The sequence below is a fragment of the Carettochelys insculpta genome, chromosome 24 (genome assembly GCF_033958435.1).
Source record: "Carettochelys insculpta isolate YL-2023 chromosome 24, ASM3395843v1, whole genome shotgun sequence".
NCBI classification, from domain to species: Eukaryota; Metazoa; Chordata; order Testudines; family Carettochelyidae; genus Carettochelys; species Carettochelys insculpta.
Genome location: NC_134160.1, coordinates 4,861,679 through 4,879,926, shown reverse-complemented (window position 1 = coordinate 4,879,926; position 18,248 = coordinate 4,861,679). Strand labels below are relative to the sequence as shown.

Genomic DNA, 18,248 nt, shown 5'->3' with positions numbered 1-18,248 from the left:
TATAAAACGGCACAAGACGGACTGGCAGTACACACAGCCCTGTCATAGCAAAATAAGTATCTGCAATAATTGCATCCAGCCCTCATTTACTGTGGAATTACCGTACATGAAAGGAAATCAGATGAATCAATAAAGGCTTAAACTGTTTGACAAGGAAATTCCCTGGGCAATACAGCGCCGTCTCATTCACTGCAAGAGCATCAGTTTGGAAACAGCAAGATGCCCAAGTCTCCATGCTTTTTCGCTGCCTCCCAGGCCAGACAGCTGGGGAAATGGAATGTTGCCTGTCATTCTGCACTGGTAGATGGATTTCACCTGGGTCATGGCAGGAATGCACTTGTGCACAGCTGCTTAACAGAGAGAGAGGGAGACATCCCCTTTTTCCTTGCTGCTTGGTTTACTGACAGCAGGTTAACATATGAACTTGTCAGATGTGTATCTATTTGACAGGGAGAAACTAATAACCGTTCCAGATTGCGTACGCAGGCATTTTGCATGGCACGAAAATCACTCGGGGTGCTCGCTAGTTACAGAGGCCTCCTGCAGCCGACGTCTCAGTGATACATGGTGTCATTTTCAATAAACATGGGGATAAAAGTCAGATTCCATCAGCTCAGGAAAATCGCTGGCTTAATATTTCACTGACTTGTCCATGCATCATCCTCTCTCTCCCCTACCGTACCTGTCTCGTGTATACGCACACACACCACAATGCGAAAGCTGATTTCAAAATAGTCACTACACAGCTGCTCCAAAAATCATGTAAGGTTGCAATGGGAAAGGACTGACAAAGGCGCAATGGCACAGCAGAGCTGAGCTGTGTGAATGTGAAGTAATAATTCCAGGGGGACATCTGCCAAAGTCTGCATTGCCCTGGATATGTAAGAGACCACAAACTTACAGGCTGCTGATTAGACTCGAAAGTCATATTTAAAATAACTCAGGGCTCAACCCAGCAAGCAGCACTCCATGTAAAGAACTTCCCATGGCATTAAGGGTAGGGGTGACAGCTCCTCGCACACACAGATGACAGAAGAAAACTGAGCAGCATCGCTGTTTAGATCAGGGATGGGCAACCACAAATGAACCACAGCAGCCCCAGGTAAACTGAGGCTCTACCTGTAATCCCCTGGCCCCACCTTTGTGTCCCTCCTCCCCCATGCACTGCTCACGCCCTGGGGCACCAGAGTCCCACACCATAGCTGCTCCTCCCTCTTCCTCACAGCACTCTAGGAGCATGCTTCCTGCCTGTCTCTCCCTCTCCCTCCCAGAGCTGAAATAGTACAAACAACTGATTCGTGGCATTCCAGTTCTAGGGGAGAAGGGGGGATGGAGTGTCAATCAGGCCTGTCATGTCTCCTCCGAAGGTGCTGGGACAGAGGGTGAGGAGGAAGAAGTGTGTGGCTCTGGTGCCCTGGTGTGCGAGAGGTGTGTGGGGAGGATGGCCCCCAGGGTGGCCATGGGCCACACGCGGCACCCCAGTGGACCACAAGCAGCCCAGGGGCTGCAGGTTGCCCACCACTGGTCTAGCTGAGGCACATATCGAAATCAATTCTCCTTCCCATCAAACATGAAAATAATTTGACAAACAGAATACATTGATCGGGACGGCTGGCCATCCTTTGCCTTCCACTGGAAAAAATTTCAAGAGATGATGCCCCTATAGAGAGACAGATTTGAACAAAAGAGTCGGCTCTTCCAGTTTCATGAAGGAGTGCAAAGATGTAGGAAACCCATGGCTTCATCCCTGTCCTTTGGCCACATCCCCACGCTGCTGGCAGGCAGAGCTGCTGTGTTCGCTCTGTCTTGCCATCTCCCTAAACTGGCGTGAGCCTGTGCGGTGTGGTGCAGTGGCTGGCTTTTTGCCAGGGTCGTGGTGCAAAGCAGCCATGCTCCAGCACTGAATCTGGGTTTATAAATCTTCACCTGCATTTCTTACTGCTCGTCAGACTGTCAAAACAGAGAGGAATTTAACAACCTAATTCACTTTTCACGCCTGATGCTGATTATTTCCTTGAGCTTCCTCTCAGCTGCGGAAAGCGCAATTAGATTGATCTGTTCAGTCAGCTTCGCTTTCAGGTTCCAGCGATAACACCTCGCCGTTCCACAGCGCCTCTCATCTCTGGGGCTTAGCGCATGTTCCGGTGAGCAAGGCAAGCGGCCCCCAAGAGAGGTCTTATTATACTGATAATAATAGATGGGAAAAATCAGGCAGGGAAGGGTGAAACAATTTGGCCAAGATCACACAGTGATTCTGCAGAACAGCTGGAGATTGAACCCCGGAAAGCTGACTCCTTGGTCTCTGGTTTAACCACTAGACACTTTCTGTTCTTCTGCTCACAGAGCTAAGGCAAAAGAACCCAGGAGCCCTGACTCCCAGTCCGCTGCTCTAACCACTAAGGCCTGGTCTACACTAGGCAGTTAGTCGATTGCAGACACACAATTCAAGCGATGGCAATTGCATAACTGGTATCGACTTATCAGCAATCGACTTACCTGGCTGTCTTCACCGAGGGAGGTCGACGGGAGAAAAATCTCCCATCAACCTCCTTTACTCCTCACGATATTGAGGCGTACATGGGTCAACTGCTGCCCCCTGATATTTCAATTTCACGCATCCCTACCAGGTGTGTGAAATCAAACTCTGGCAGATTGACCCTGACTGGGCTGATTTTCCACGTAGTCTAGAAGTACCCTAACAGAGCCTTATTGGGGTCATAGTTAGCACAACACACGCTGGTTGATGAACAGAGCAATGGAACGCTTACCACCAAAAATGGTATGTGTAGACACATGCATCGAATTGAAATTTTTTTTTTGTTAATAGCTAATTGCTGTAAATCACTTCACCTCATTGTTATGTTTGTTTCTTTTACTGTTACATGTATTTTGCACCTATATTATTCTGATAATGTCCCTTTGAAGCCAACAAGATAGTTACAAGTAATCACTATGGCTGCTAAAGATAAGGAAAGAGATCTGGCAGGAGGGGAGGAGGAAATCAGGCCAAGAATTACAATGAGGAAGGCGAGAGAGCTGCTTGGGAAGCGACAAGTAATGGGACTTGATCATTTGTGGTGGTGCGTGAGATTTACTAATGGGGTAGGTAATAGCCCTTTGCTAGGAGACAAGCTCCGCTGTGAAGCTGGCTGCACAAGACATTAACAGGGCGGAAGCAACATCCTTACTCTCCTGCAGGAATTGCCAAACTGCCTTGGGGCTGCTGCACCCAGTGCCATGCGGCCAGCTGTGGTCTGAGCTCTGAGCTCCACTCCTTCTCAATGCACTGCCCAGCAAAGTGAGAAAGCAGAGTCTGGGCCTGCCTTGGGCTTGATTAGAGAGTTCAGGAGGCAGAGTCGCTTCCAGGGAACCAGGCATGGGGGGTTGGGATGAGACTCCCCAAAGAAGGGCCTGGGCAATGCTCAGTTCAGGACTGAGGGATGTGCACCAAGAGGGCACCTCAGATTTAGAATTCACCCAGACTACCTCACTGATTTAGTCTCCATTGGGAAGACAAGCGATAAAACTGCAGATATCAGCTACCATTTGGCTCAGGGGCATTCGAAGTGTTAGAACACAGATGGGCAAAATATGGCTCATGGGCTGGAACCAGCTTGCCAAAGCTTTGGATCCAGCCCTCTAAGACAATCTGGGATGCCTATGTCCTGTACAACCCACATGGGGCCCACTCATTGCCCTCACCCCCAGCGCCATCCTCGCAGCTCCCATTGGCCACAAACTGGCCAAGAGCAGCTGCCTGGGCCATGCTTGTACGTTGCCCCAGCAGTTGGCCACTTTGAGCGGCGTACAGTGTGCAGCAGACAGGGAACCTCGTTGAGGGTCTCGCTGGGCTGCTGGCCAGGAGCCATCTTTGGTAAGCACCCCCTGGCCGGAGTCTGCACCTGGCAGCCCCATCCTCCTCCACTGTGCCCCGACTGCCCGCCCCAGGTCCGAACTCCCTCCTGCCCCAAGGCACAACCCAAACCTCTGAATCCCCTCCTGTACCCCTGCCCTTGTGCACAGCTCCCTTCCAGACCCTCCACCCCCTCCTGCACCCCTCTCCCAGGTCAGAATCCTCTCCTGCACACCCAGACCCTGAACCCTCTCCTGCACCCCAATCCCTTACTCCAGGCCACAACTCGCTCCTTCATCCAAACTGCTTCCTAAATCTCACACTCCCTCCGTCACCCCAGTCCCCTACTCTGAGTTCCTTTCTGTATCAAACCTCTGTCCCAGACCTCGCCACCTCCTGCATTAATACCATAGAAGAGTGCGGCCCTCAGCCACTTACCAAATTCTTGAAGTGTCCCCCTTGCAAAAATTATTGCCTACCCTTTGTATTAGAAGAAGGAGCCATAATATTTATTTATTTGAGGTTTCTGGAGCAGTGGTTTTTCAACCAGTGTGCTGAAGCTGTGCCTTGTTACTGGAAAGGCTGGAACACTGTTCTAGGGCACCGTTCTCATTGTAGTTTGCCGCTACCTACAATGCTAGTCTTATCATTCCATCCAACCTGCAGGTGAGTCCCAGTGAATTACATGGAGTGCTGTGTCTTAATGTCTTTAAAAGGCCCTTCCCTACAGAACTGGTGGTATTTTAAGGTGTGAAACCCGAAGTACAGCAGTTACCTCCAGGAAGAGCAACAAAAGCTTCTCTTCTTTTCCAGATTAAAGCTATTTACTAAAGAGGATTCCAGGGTAGGTAGCATGTAAATAAAATGGACCACACATGCCCTGCAGTTTAATGCTTACAGTGGACAGAATCAGGGCGCTTTTTTTTTTTTTTTTTTTTGAGTACTGCTGCCTTTCAGCAGATAGGCTGAATCACCCTCCAAACAATGTCTGACAAAATTCACTGCTGGAATAACACATAGTGGAGAGCCTTTGGAGGCCTAAAACCTTCACTTTGCAGATGGTAATTTACATACTGTTTAAATTAAATAGTAACCTACATTCAGTCTGACATGTGGAGGGGGAAAAAAAAATCCTGTCACAAGCATATTCTCAGTGGTCAAATTGGGATCAATTAAAATAAACACATTTCTATTTATTTAAAACTGGCAAGCACCAGTGAGGGTCCTGTCTCCTTCTGGCTGCAGATTTTGTTTAATTCATCTCGTATGATCATAAACATGAGGAAAGCAAATGCTCCATTTAAGCTTTTCAAGGAAGGGGAAAAAACTATAAAGCTTAACTGCAACTGCAATTTCTATTGTAAAGGAGAGCAAGGGAGGTTTGTTTCATCCTCACTCCTTAGTGCTGTGCACGGAGAGATGAAGCGGAGGGCGGGAAGGGAGCTTACAAATTTACATTTACATTTTAAAACTTGCTGGAAATTAAAGCTAAATGGGGCTTGAAAGCTGAGATTTTAGAAAGCCTGGAAAGCTGGTTCTACTACCGGAAACGATGCAGCCTCTACTGAGGCCTTCCAACCACCGATGATAATTAACTCACTTGATTTCAACCCGTTGGTACCTTATGAAGAAGAAAAAAAAAAAAGTTTTTTTTTGTTTTTTTTTTTAAATTATTCCTCCTGTTTTTGTTTTGAATTTTCAAGCCGCTGAAAGGCACCGGACAGATGGATGGAATAGAGCTCCTTCCTTACCCAGCTGGGCACTTGGAAGATCTAGATTTGGTTCCTGGTTCTGCCACACGCTTTCTACGTTATGCTGGGTGAGCTGCTTTGGTTCTGTCTCAGCAAAACACTTGAAGTGAAGAGCATGCTTATGTTCTGGGGTCTTCAAAGCGAAGCACGTGCTCAGCTGCTTCGTAGGATGAGAATACCTCCTCTTTCTGCTGCAGGTCTGCTTTTGTCCTCTGTTTAGATCACCAAAGGGTAAAATACAGCCCACGAGGGTGGATTCAGTGAACCCAGCCACCAGACAAGGCCTGCAGCCCAGCAGGCCTCCTGCCTGCCCCGCCTTTGCATGCCACTCAGAGCAGCCCAGCTGCAGGGGGCCATGTGTTTCTTTGAGCGCTGCTGCATGCAGTGGGCAGGAAGGAGAGGGCTTTGCACAATGCCTCCACCCCCAGCACAATCTCACAGCTCCCATTGGCTGCAATTGACCATTTACCAAATTCTTGGAGTGGTTCCTCCCATCAAAAATTACTGTCAACCCCTCATTTGTATGGCAAGGCTTGGAGCTTTTCTTCTGCGTCTGGTGCAATGGGGACCTGATCTCAGGTGGAGCCTCTAGGTGCTACTGTTCTTTAGACAACTTTCACCCATGCCACTTGGCAGTGGCAATGGAAGATTCCGCCCTGCAGTCCTGCAGCAAGCTGGCGCAGACTTACTTTGCAGGGGGAAGATGGCAGCTTGACCACTGACCCCTTGCATTTCTCGGCCTCTCTGGCAACATCTACAAGCAATTAACAAAGAAAGTTTTTCTTGCACCATAGACCTTCGTCTGCTCAAGAACGGCCAGCGCTCCTCTATGGCGGCTAACAGAAGGGAATGATTTTCACTCACGGGGCAGGGTCAAAGTGAGACCCCGCAGGTCCCACCTGACTTGAACATGCTTTCTGCTCCTAGCCCTGGAGCAGGAGGTGTGAGTCAGAGACAGACAATGCCTTACAACCGTGCTGAATGGCTGCATTGTCATGCTGGAGTTTGCCTCTCCGCTGTTGAATGGGGCTCCCATGGAGACTCCCATATATTAAAATGGGCTAATTCAGAAATATGGAAGGGGAGATGCAATTTAGCAGGCTTTTAAATATGATTAGCCCCAATTTAGGGATATGGAACATATTAATCATTCTGATTCGTAGCACACCGCGCAGGCCTTTAATCACCAGCTTTTAACAAGTCAAGAAATATGGAATTTGGGTGCGGGGGCTGTACACCCTCCTCCAAGCTGGAAAAAAATCTTTTTGCTAATAAAAGCTGCCTGCTGGCTCTGGGAGTTTTTCTGGGACCTAGGGCTATTTACAAGGGGTCTGCTGAACTGGATCCAAGAGTTATGCCTTTGATGCAGTTGTAATTACCTACAGACGTAGGACGGCCAAGTTGGAACAAGCTTTTCAGTAACCTTTCATTAGTCTGGGAACTTGGCTCCTTTCTTAGAAGCCATTATCACATTCTGCAGAAGCCAAAAAAGCCCTGCAAAGCAGACCCAACAGCTAGAGACACAAAGGGGGATGCAGGACATAAACCTCCATGTTTGGGCCTTGTTACAGCAAAGCATTTGTCTTGAAAGCACCTCCACGGGACTGCAGCACACACCGGAGCCTGCCGCCACTCTGCCATGCAGGGAAGTCTGTGCTTTAGTCCCCGTGACCCCCACAGGTCTTAAGCACATACAGGGCCAAACTGGGTCCTTGGTGGCTGCTGTGATTTGCAGACATGCTGAGCACTTGTAGCGTCTCTCCTGAAAAGCCCAGGCCCTAGCTCCGGGTTTGTAAGTATGGATTCAGGCACCTCCTGTTCGGCACTGAAAGCTCTGGCCTTGCTTGCCATGTATATATCTTTAGCTAAGTACACACAGAGCTGATTGTGACCTATGAGATTTGTTGGCACTGACTTGGGGAAAGCACCTTCAGTTGTGATGGAGGCAGGCGACATGCCCGGATACAGCCACATGGACATGGACGGAAACAGAGCAAAGTTTGGATTCACTTGCCTGAGCTTTTCCCGCAGGTGCAGTCTGGTGGATAGCAGGCTGGGGTCTGGGCTCAGCACTGATCCTGCCCAAGCATGCCTGTCTGGGTAGACACTTGCTACCAGCAGCACTAGCTGCTTTTGGGGCTGCTCCTCGTGGGGGTACATGGAGACGGGAGAAGGGACTTGGCTGCCTGCTTTCTGGCTCTTCCAAAATGGACTTCTGCAAGTCCACCCATAACTGAAGCCCCGCTGGTTAAAGCCCCCCACCAGGCAGTGCGGTATAAACATGACTGTGCATGTGGCTGTAACAGCAGTGGTGGCTTATAAAATGACCGTGCGGAGAGAGGGCACACCGAGGCAGGCAACAGAGCCCGCATGGTTGGTCTTATTCTCCGAGCCTGACTCTGGTCTGATGCACCTGTGAGCCAGTGGCTGAAGTCTCTGATCAGCCTATGTCCCAACTACCTCCCCTGCACCATCTGGCCCAAGTGGCAGCTTGCTTAGTAGAGACAGGTCCCAAATCACCAGGGGAGGGGCACTGTGGCATCTGAGACTGGCACTGCACTGACGCAGCAAATCAGGGCATTAGTTGTGTTGCATGCAGCAAGCCTGGCATGGGAACAGCAAGGGGTGATGCTGATTAGGAGAGGGTTGCTCTTGCAGAGCTGTGCTTGTTCAGGGTGTTGGAGTAAGAATATACGAAATAACAGCAGATGAAGAGCTTGTATAACCCTGCCTTGGTGTGGTTAGCCCTCAACCTCCCCGGCCTCAAACGTGCTCATGAGATTAAAAGAAAACCATAAACCCCTGCCTCAGAAAGTTGAGTCTAAGACTCAGAGAGTACAGGCCCACAAATACCTGACTGCGTTTGCATCTTGCCAGCAATACAAATGACAGCGACACAGCGCTCTGCTCAACGTTGTGAATTACCTGCCTATTTCGATTGGCGAGAGCCTCGCACTCAGCAACCACATTATAGAAATAATGGGACTATTATTCATAAAGCTGTGATTCCAAAATAAAATAAACCCACTGCATCTCAGTGCCTTCTGAATTTGAGGGGATATTTATCCCAGGATTAATACATACTACCCCTCCTGATCCTCTCTGCCAAAAAAACCAGGAAGGAAAGATAATGTTCCTCCTGCTCCAAGATCTCATATATTAATAAATATGATGCAGTGTCTTCAATCCTGGGCTGCATGAATAAGGAATAAATTTCCAATTCATTTGCAAACTCATTCTGAGCTCTTGGCTTTCCGATCAGCTGAGGAGAAGGACGTACTCAGGTCTCCTTGCTCATCACTTTCCTGCCTTGTTTGGGGCTTTGGTTCTCTTGCAGAGTGGCATGTAGGAGCTTGCATGGGGATATGTGGTTGGATTAGGGCAGGGGTCTGCAACCTGCGGCTCCGGAGCTGTATGTGGCTCTTTAAGGACTTCTTTGTGGCTTTCGACCCGACATTATGAATTCAAAGTAACAGTAAAACCCTTTTGATTATTTTCAATATTTTGGTGACTGTCTAAAAGCCCAACAATGAACAACCCATATCTGAATAGCAAACAGTTTGTGATCTTGAAACGTGGGATAACTTACCCTTTAATATGTGCAGCGCACTGTGGGATATGTGTGTGCACTATATTAAAAGAGTGGTAACAAAATGTATGGTTTGTCGTTATTTATTAAGGACCATCTCATATTCACGTGCACTGCCAAGCTGAGTAACACACCCTTGCCCTTAGAATCATAGAATCCTAGGGCTGGAAGGGACCTCAGGAGGTCATCTAGTCCAGCCCTCTGCTTCAAGCAGGATCAACCCCCATTAAGTCATCCCAGCCAGGACCTTGTCAACCCGGGACTTAAAAACCTCTAGGGGTGGAGAATCTACCACACCTCTAGGCAACACATTCCAGTGCTTCACCACCCTTCTGGAGAAGCAGTTTTTCCTAATATCTAACCTACACCTCTCCCTCTTCAACTTCAGCCCATTACTCCTTGTTCTGCCATCTGACACCACTGAGAACAGTTTCTCATCCTCTTTTTTAGAGCTCCCCTTCAGGAAGTTGAAGGCTGCTATTAAATCACCTCTCAGTCTTCTTTTCTGTAAACTAAACAAGCCCAAATCCCTCAGCCTCTCCTCATAGGTCTTGTGCTCCAGACCCTTCATCATTTTTGCTGTCTTCCGCTGAACTTGCTCCAGCAAATCCACATCCTTTTTATACTGGGGTGCCCAAAACTGGACACAATATTCCAGATGAGGCCTCACCAGTGCCGAATAGAGGAGAACAATTACTTCTCTAGATCCGCTTGAAATGCTCCTCCTAATGCACCCTAGTATGCCATTAGCCTTCAAGGCTGGAAGGGCACACTGTTTACTCATACCCAGCCTTTCATTCACCATAACCCTTAGGTCCCTTTCTGTCATACTGCTGCTGAGCCAGTCAGTCCCCAGCCTGTAACAACGCTTGGGATTCTTCTGCCCCAGGTGCAGGGGTCTACACTTCTCCTTGTTGAACCGCATCAGATTTCTTTTGGCCCAGTCCTCCAATTTATCCAGGTCACTCTGGATTCTCTCTCTACCCTCCAACAGATCTGCCACTCCCCCTAGTTTTGTGTCATCCGCAAACTTGCTGAGGGTGCAGCCCAGTCCCTCATCCAGGTCACTAATAAAGATGTTGAACAACACTGGCCCCAGAACCGAGCCTTGCGGCACTCTGCTTGAAACTCCACCCTTCACCGTATCTCTGTGTAGTTACTGGGACCTACCAGGATGAGTGCTGTTGAGATACCCATGGTGTTTGCCTCGGAGTTGAGAAGCATGGAGGACCTACCAGCACCACAGGGGTGCGGTGTACTCCACTATGGAGCAGCCTCGATTGTTTCCTGGAAAGATAGCCTGTAAGGGGCAGGGTGGTACCTTCGCACTCCGGCTGCGTGCCGCTCCAGGAGCCGTTGGCTTGGCAGGTCCTCTCTGAAGAACCCCGGAGTGTGTAGCCTGGCTCGCAGCTGAACCGAACTGCGCTGTCCACACCAAACTCATTGCCCAGTCTGATGCCATGCGAAGGGATGCCTGGATCACCACATGGCCCCTGGCTGCCTCCTGCCAAGCAGAGAAAAACGTGTCTGCAACAGCCACAGGCCGCAGTGCAGGCCTCGGCCCTGGCCCCATCCTCCCTCCCATTCCAGGGACAGGGATCTACTAGTGTTTGGCCCAGTTGGTTTGTTCTACATACAGGTTTTAACTCCCATATCTGGCATTCTCTCGTCCAGCAACATCCATCATCCAGCAGGACCATGGAGCTTGCAGGACCGGAGAGTCCCGGGGCTTGGAGGTGGATGGGCCAGCTAGACTGGGGCACAAACCCAGGGCAGGGCAGCCCCAGCTGGTCTGGTGGCAAGTACAATGGGGAGCCAGCAGCGGGAAGCAGGGGCCAAGGCTGGTAAACTGGCAGCCCAGGCTCATGCTGGCTCATCGCAGGGGTCAGGCAGAAAAGCTCTGGCCCCAGGAAGCTGCATCTGGGGCCAGGCAAGAAGCTGCAGCTGGAAGAAACTGTGGCTGGGGAGGGGTGGCTGGGGCTGAGAGCCGGCGGCCAGGGATCCTGTGGGGAGGGGAGAGGAGTTGGGAACCCACAGTGATAGTGGGGAGGGGAGCCCAGGCACAAGAGCCAGAGGCCAGCAAGGGGACAGAATTGACCTCCCCAGCCTGGCAAAGTCCCTTATCCAGGACCACTCGGGTCCTGAAGAACCTGTACCCCTAAATGAGGAGCCTTCCACTCTTGCAGAGACTAGGCTCAGCCTGAGAGATCTGGCAGCCATGGCATTTTTTCTTTCTTCTCAGCCTGAATTTTCTCCCTCAGTTTCACCCTCAGCTCCTGGGGACTCCACTGGGGACCAGAATTACATAGTGGGCCAATGAGTTTCTAAGTTTCCCTTTTGCTCATTGGTGGTGTGCGTGTGGGATGTGTGCATGTGCCTAAAACTAGTCTTGGTCTCTCCCCTTTTATGGTCCTGGTGTGGCATGTCCCATTATACCGCTCGCATCACTGGAGTAAACAGGGAGGACAAGCGCTCCTAGTGTAGAAGGCCAGCAAAGTCCCCGATGCTGACCTTCTGCACAGGTGGTCATTTCATCACGTGCCTGCTGACTTTGGAAACTCCTTGTTTTTGAAGCAGTTACTCCCCATTACTCCTGAATCTCCAGGAAGAGAACCAGACAGCTGCAGAGATGTTCTGCAACAGCTGCTTAGGCAGTAAGAGGTTTGTTTACCAGTGTCAGTCAGGTGGGTGGGTCCCCCTCCAAGCAGAAATGATGAGATGCTCAATGCCTCCCCCACCAGCCCTGTAATCCTTGCAGAGCAAGGAGCTGTTGGCTTTGTAGCACAGATGTGCTCAGAACCCAGCCGAGAAACAGCCACTCGCGGACATTGCTAACGCTTGGTGCTGCTGGCAGAAAGTTAGGAGGGCGTGAGGAGAGAAGCAGCTGGAAAGTATGCCTTGCAGGGATTTTTTCCTGAACACATCTCCCCACATGCCGAGGCGATCTGTTCTTGGCTCTCTCTGCTAATGATATCTGTAAACACACCCACCCCAACCCAGGGAGCAATATTTCACTCCAACGCTTGGAGCAGACGCCACAGCTCCCAGACCCTGGGTGTTTTGCTACAGTAATGAGCTCTGCGGCAGCATGTCGGATGTAAAAAATAATGAAGACATTTGTCATACAGGAAAATACTTGCTCTAAAAGAGGGTGGAGAGGATCCCTCTGCCTAGTCTTACTTTTCTCCTCAGGGGGCAACTCATTCCAAAATGGATTGCTCTGATTTGCTAAAGCCAACACCACAATTAACGAGCTGCCTGCACCTGGCAAAAACCCTTTAGATTGGAAACAGCCGTGATTGGAGTCTGGCCTCTCTGTATCACTCTGGACTGCAAGGGGTGGCCCTAGAGGAGAATTGCCCCAGCGCAGGAGCAGTATAGGGGTGGCACAGATGGTCCTATGCTGCCCTCAATACAGGTGTGTGCCAGAGAAAGGAGGTGGCATGCTGGCCAATGGAGAATCAGACCCTTAACTGATGTGTTTGCACCGCTGATTATTAAAGAGCAGGCACAAGACAAAAGGTTGGATTCCCTTTGGCCGCTCGATCCTTTTTTGCACTACAGATTGAATCTCTCTAATCCAGAACTCTCTCGCCTGGTAACATCTGTAATCTGATATGATTTTAATTAGCTGGATGAGCATTTATCCTGTGTGTGGTCAAGTTTCCTATGGTCCCATAAAGTTTGTTTCCAGTCACCAGTCCTGGCTCTGTGTTCTGCGCTGTTATTTAGCTCTGATTTCCCCATAAATGTCTTCTAAGAGCCCAGTAAGCAGTGGGAATGCTGGTAATGTGCTAGACACTATTGACCTCCCATGGTCCAGCAAATTCTCTTATCCAGCACTGGTCAAGTCTCAAGAGTGCCAGACAAGAGAGGTTCAACCTGTAGTGCAAATTGAGTTTGGCATGAAAAAGCAGCAAATCAGGTTCATCGGCAGTCTTATTTCACACTCACTCTGCAGGGCAAGAAATGACTCACATAGCATGCCAGAAAGAGAAAATCAGGTCCCAAGTGGTTCTGAGTTTGTGGCAGAGGGTGGGGTTTTCAAAAGCACATGACACTGACCTCACTCTGCTACCTCAGGGCAGAAGTCACCCAAAGACCTTCCAACACACTGATGCTAATTGGCATCAAGTTAGGCTGATGCTGAAGGCTTTTGAGAATAAGTGCACAGCGAAAAATGGAAGGAAAAACTTGGTAGGAATTAAAGAATAAACTTTCCAAGAGGCCATAAAGCACTGAGCAAATCACAAATTTCTCTGTAGATGCATCCTTCGAATAGGATGAAATTGCCTCTTAAGCACAGGTTGAACTTGTTCAAGTGGAGCTGCTAGGCCTAAAGTGGCATAATTAAAAATTAACCACCCATCCCAATTGCTTCTGCTCCAGCAAGAGTCCCATCTCATGCGTATCCTGCTCTCGACGGGCTGCACGGGGAGGGAATCAGGGCTTCTACACAGCCCTGGTAGTTTTCAGTTCCATCAGGGAGGGAATCAGTTGATCTTGCGACCATGGAGACTTGGATGTGGGTGAGGAACATGGTGGGAGCAATGATGGATTCCCCTCTTCTGAGTCATCCTCACATGTGGTGTTTGCTTTTCTCTGCTGGGGCAGTGGAGAACCCAGTCTGGTGCAGTGGTTCAAAACAGCTCAGCTCTCATTGACTCACCAAGGTGAGTAGCCAGATCATGCAAAAAAGAAAAAATAAAAATCTGGCCTGCAAGTGTTGTGATAGGAGCTGAGGTGTCTTGTAAATCTATTACTTATTTGGACACCTGAAACCATTTGAAAACATGGCTCTGGCTGCAGGCAACAAGCCCTTGGAAATCCATTCCTGTGAGTCATCGTTCCTTCTAATTTTTTCAGTCATAGAACACTAGAACTGGAAGAGCCTCACAAGGTCACAGAGTCCTGTCCCCTGCCCTCTTGGCAGGATCAACCATTGACTAGACCAGCCCGCTAGACATCTATCAAACTTGCTCTGAAATATCTTCCGTGATGGAGATTCCACAGCCTCCCCAGGCTATTTATTCCAGTATTTAACCACCCTGACAGTTAGGAAGTTTTTCGTAATGTCCAAGCTAAACCTCCCTTGCTGCAGTTTAAGCCTATTGCTCCTTGTCCTGTCCTCAGAGGCCAAGCAGAAAAATTTTCCTCCCTCCTCACTGTAACCCGTTTTTAGGTACTAAAAACCCACTATCTTGGGTGGAATAAATCTTGTTATGTGCAACGACGCCTATAGGGATGTGCACCACCAGTAGAAATACATGCTACTTGCTGTGGGCACTCTGCTAATCAGCTGGGTGGTACCTGAATCTTTGCAGGGCGGCCGTCCAAGCGCTCAGCTTACAGGAAACACTGCCGTGAGTCTATCCCTGCCCCTTGTGGATATGGGGCATCCCCTCATGCATGTATGTCATCAAAAGTGATGAGCAGCACAGGGGGAGAGAGCCGCTGCATGGAGCAAAATATGAGGTGCAAAGCCCAAGACAGGGCATCTGATTTATCTGAATGCCCGAGAGAGGAGGGGTGAATCGGAACCAACAATGCAAAGAGCAATCTGCGAGTATGAAACCTTCCCCCAGATCCGTGCGGTGGTGTAGGCCTCAGCCCATGCACTCAAATTTGAGATGGAAAATTACTGAGCAGGAAACAAATCTGCCCCCAGCTTCAACTTCTTCTTCAGTTTCAGCTTCCTCAGTTCCCACTTTGCAAGAACGGCTCTGAGCCAGCGCGCGCCCACCCGGTAAATAACTAGGGGATAAAATTATTGTGAGGTCTCAAAAGTGAGAAGTCGCACCAAGGACCCAAGCCGCGATGGTACCCAGATCTCCCCACCACTGGAGCCATGTCCACCGTGGCCCCTGAAGTGAGGACGACGGGGATGGGACTTCCTGCAGTAGGAGGCGTGTAAACATGCCAGAAGCCCTGTAACTCCCAACTCTTTTGCTCTGTACATGATTCTGAGCTTGTCATTCTGTAAGAGCTATAACTTGGTGGCATTAATAAAGTATCCTTAACCATCGAAGACTCTGTATCAAAGCAAATCCATAACCCTCTGAGTTTACAAATGCTTTGCACAGATGCAACATAGGTGCCACCGAACAGCAAAACACCGGCTGCAGTACCGACTTTGCTGCATTATGTGTTATGTTTGGAGCATCCGATGGAATGATTTAATCATCCTCTGCCACGGTGCAAGGTTTACTTTTCAATGGCAACCACTGGCCAACATGCTGGAGGCTCTACAGCTGAGCTCCAGCTGGCCTTTCTAAGTCCTGCAGGATCCAGAGCATTCCTTTGTTCAGGAGAATACAGCTCCTGGCTTCTCCTCTCCAGCAGGAGGCTGGGTGGAAGTATGGCGGATTGCCCCTCTGTGAAGAAGCAAAGGGTCACCGCACAAATGCTGGCCAGGTCTCCAGGTCTTCTCACCTGAGCAGTGAGGCAGGGAGCCACTCCAGTGCCCATCCAGTTGGCACATGCGAGTGGAGTTGCCAATCAGACTCCTCTTCCCCAGGCAGCTGTAGCGGACGACAGACCCAACTGTGTACCTATCGCCAGAGATCTGGGAGTGGGGCGGAGAGCCAGGGTGGCCACAGGAAACCACTGCAACAAAGAGAACAATATCATGGCTTGCATTACTACTTCACTGCAAGGGTTGGGCATTTGAAAGGAAGGTGCAATGTGTGTAACTGCAAAACACTCCCCTTTTGCACCCACAAAGTGGAACTTGCATACACAGAGCAAACAAGCTAAGGGCGAGATTCCTCAGTTGGTGTAAATCAGCACAGTGCCATTGTCTTCAGTATGCCAATTTAAACCAGCTGGGGATCTGGCCCTATGGGCCCCTAGCACAAACTGCCCATTGAAATCTTATATACCCTTACTCACAAGCAGGTGCAAGTCATGTCTACTCAAAGGAGCCAGCACAAGAGCCATGCACCACTGAGGGGCTCCAAAGAGGCTCTGATGGTGCACAAACCTTGCAATGGATTTCGGGGGGGGGGGCGTGTCATGTAAATATTTGCACAGAGGCTGTCCCAGGTTTGCATGTGGTAATAGCCAAGTTCATATGTGAATAAGGATTATCCAGGCACACATTTTGCAAATTCTTGTTAGCATTTACCCCCCCATTAAAAATGTATATTTATACACACACACACACACACACACACACACACACACACACCCTTGGCGGCATAGGATTCTGTCAACCCAGTCAGAGTAGACGCAATGTCACACCAGATGAAATGATACCGGCAGCTGGTAAGAACCACTCACCCTGCGCTTGCTAGTAAAAACACTGTTAACGAGAATTAATCGTTTTGTTTAGCTTAGCTATTAGGGTAGATGAAGCTTGGCTGTTTGCAAACTAGCTGATAGCTCTAAATGCCATTAAATATGATCTGCTGGGAAAGAGACTAGGCGAGGGCTACGTGCTCTTAGTGTTTCTGAAGGAACATATCAGCAATGGATGTGGTTCACCCTTTTGACAGGTGGAATGCATGATGTACACTTCAAGAAAAAGAAGAGACTGCATGACTTTATGTGCAGGGGCATGGAAAGATACAGGCACAGAGCTGTGACTAAAAGTAAGGCCTTTTTCAAAAGAAATAGGGTTGATGGTTAATAAACTCCTAGTCTCAGAGGGGCAGCTGTCTTCATCTGTAACTGCAAAACTAAGGAGGAGACAGGTGGCACTTTGAAGACTAACAGGTTTACTAACAGCTGCATGGAGTGATGCAGCTGACAAAGTGGTTTCCATGCATCTGATGAAGTGGTTTTTACCCAGGAAAGATTTTGCTCAAATAAACTGGTTAGTCTTTAAAGGTGCCACAGGACTCCTCTCTGAATAAACTTATACTCTAACGAACAATTCAATAATGAATACTCCAGCAGACGCACCTAAGCTAAAAATCCATGACCTTGTTGGGGGCTTTAAAGCATTTGTACAGATGGTCAGAAGAGATTGCTTCCATTATACCAGATTCTGCTGGGGTAGATTTTACTTACTGTGCCAAAGTCCCTCTCCCACACCTTAATGGACAACAGATTTTTTCACTTTCTTTAAAATACTCCCTAACCAAAAGGTTCAAACTTTGTTACCTCACAGTAAAGTTCCTGGGTCCATCTGTAAAAAGCAAACAGTGATTACAGGTGACTTAAGGCCTTGTCTGCACTACGGGGTGGTTCGACATGGCAGTGATCAATCCAGTGGGTGTTGATTTATTGGGTCTACTATAGATGCGATGAATGAATCAAGCTCACGCTTGTTAACACCTGTACTCCACCAACATGAGAAGAGTAGCTGGTGTCAATGGGAGCACAGCTCCTGTCAACCTTACTGCACACAAGATGCCACGGTATGTATGTCGACGTCAGCTATGCTATTTGCTTCAATGGGTCTGATTTTCAGAAGGTGCTGAGCACTCACCCGCTCAATGACAAACCCCTTTCAGGCATCTCAAATTGAACCCCAAAAATCAAGACACTCTATAAATCACCAGCTGCTTTGAAAAGTGACTCTTATAAATCCAATAAGGCTGCTAAATAAAACTGGCCTGATTTTCAAAGGTGCTGAAAATGCGCATAAAATCCTCTGAAACCAATGGAAGCAGTAGGCGCTCAACATGTCTGAACGAGACCGAGTTTATTTAGTTGCTTGCAACGCTGTCCTTATCCAGATGCAGAATATGCAGCTGTGTAGGGCATCCAAAAATTTAGGGCAGCATTGGGTCTTAAATGTCCAACCAGCTGCTTCTTCCTATCCCTGTTCTGCGGCTCTGCTTTCTCTGGGTAGGATCTAGCTAACTTAAAAATGAAAAAGCCTGACAGAGCTATTAGCACAGCTCCAGTCTGCACCTATGAAAGAGACATTCAAGTTGTAATGAAATCATTTAACACACATTTACCAAAACCAGGTACATCCTATCAGTTTCTGAGGCTTGGGCTATACTAGGCAGGTAACTCAACTGTAGATATACAATTCTAGCTATGGCATTTGTGTAGCTAGACTTGACTTATCTGCAATCAGCTTATCTGGCTACACAGAGGG

The 18,248-nt window shown here is 48.8% G+C and overlaps 1 protein-coding gene across 1 annotated transcript in view; it reads right to left on the bottom strand.

The window, feature by feature from the left end:
• The window catches only part of CSMD2 (CUB and Sushi multiple domains 2), a 575,415-nt gene that overhangs the window by 31,027 nt on the left and 526,140 nt on the right, over nt 1-18,248 (bottom strand). Inside the window, exons 56-57 of the mRNA XM_074976068.1 lie at nt 15,626-15,799; nt 10,515-10,697 (exon numbers count right to left, since the gene is read on the bottom strand). Of these exons, the coding sequence (XP_074832169.1) occupies nt 10,515-10,697; nt 15,626-15,799 (357 nt within the window). The remainder of the gene's footprint in view (nt 1-10,514; nt 10,698-15,625; nt 15,800-18,248) is intronic.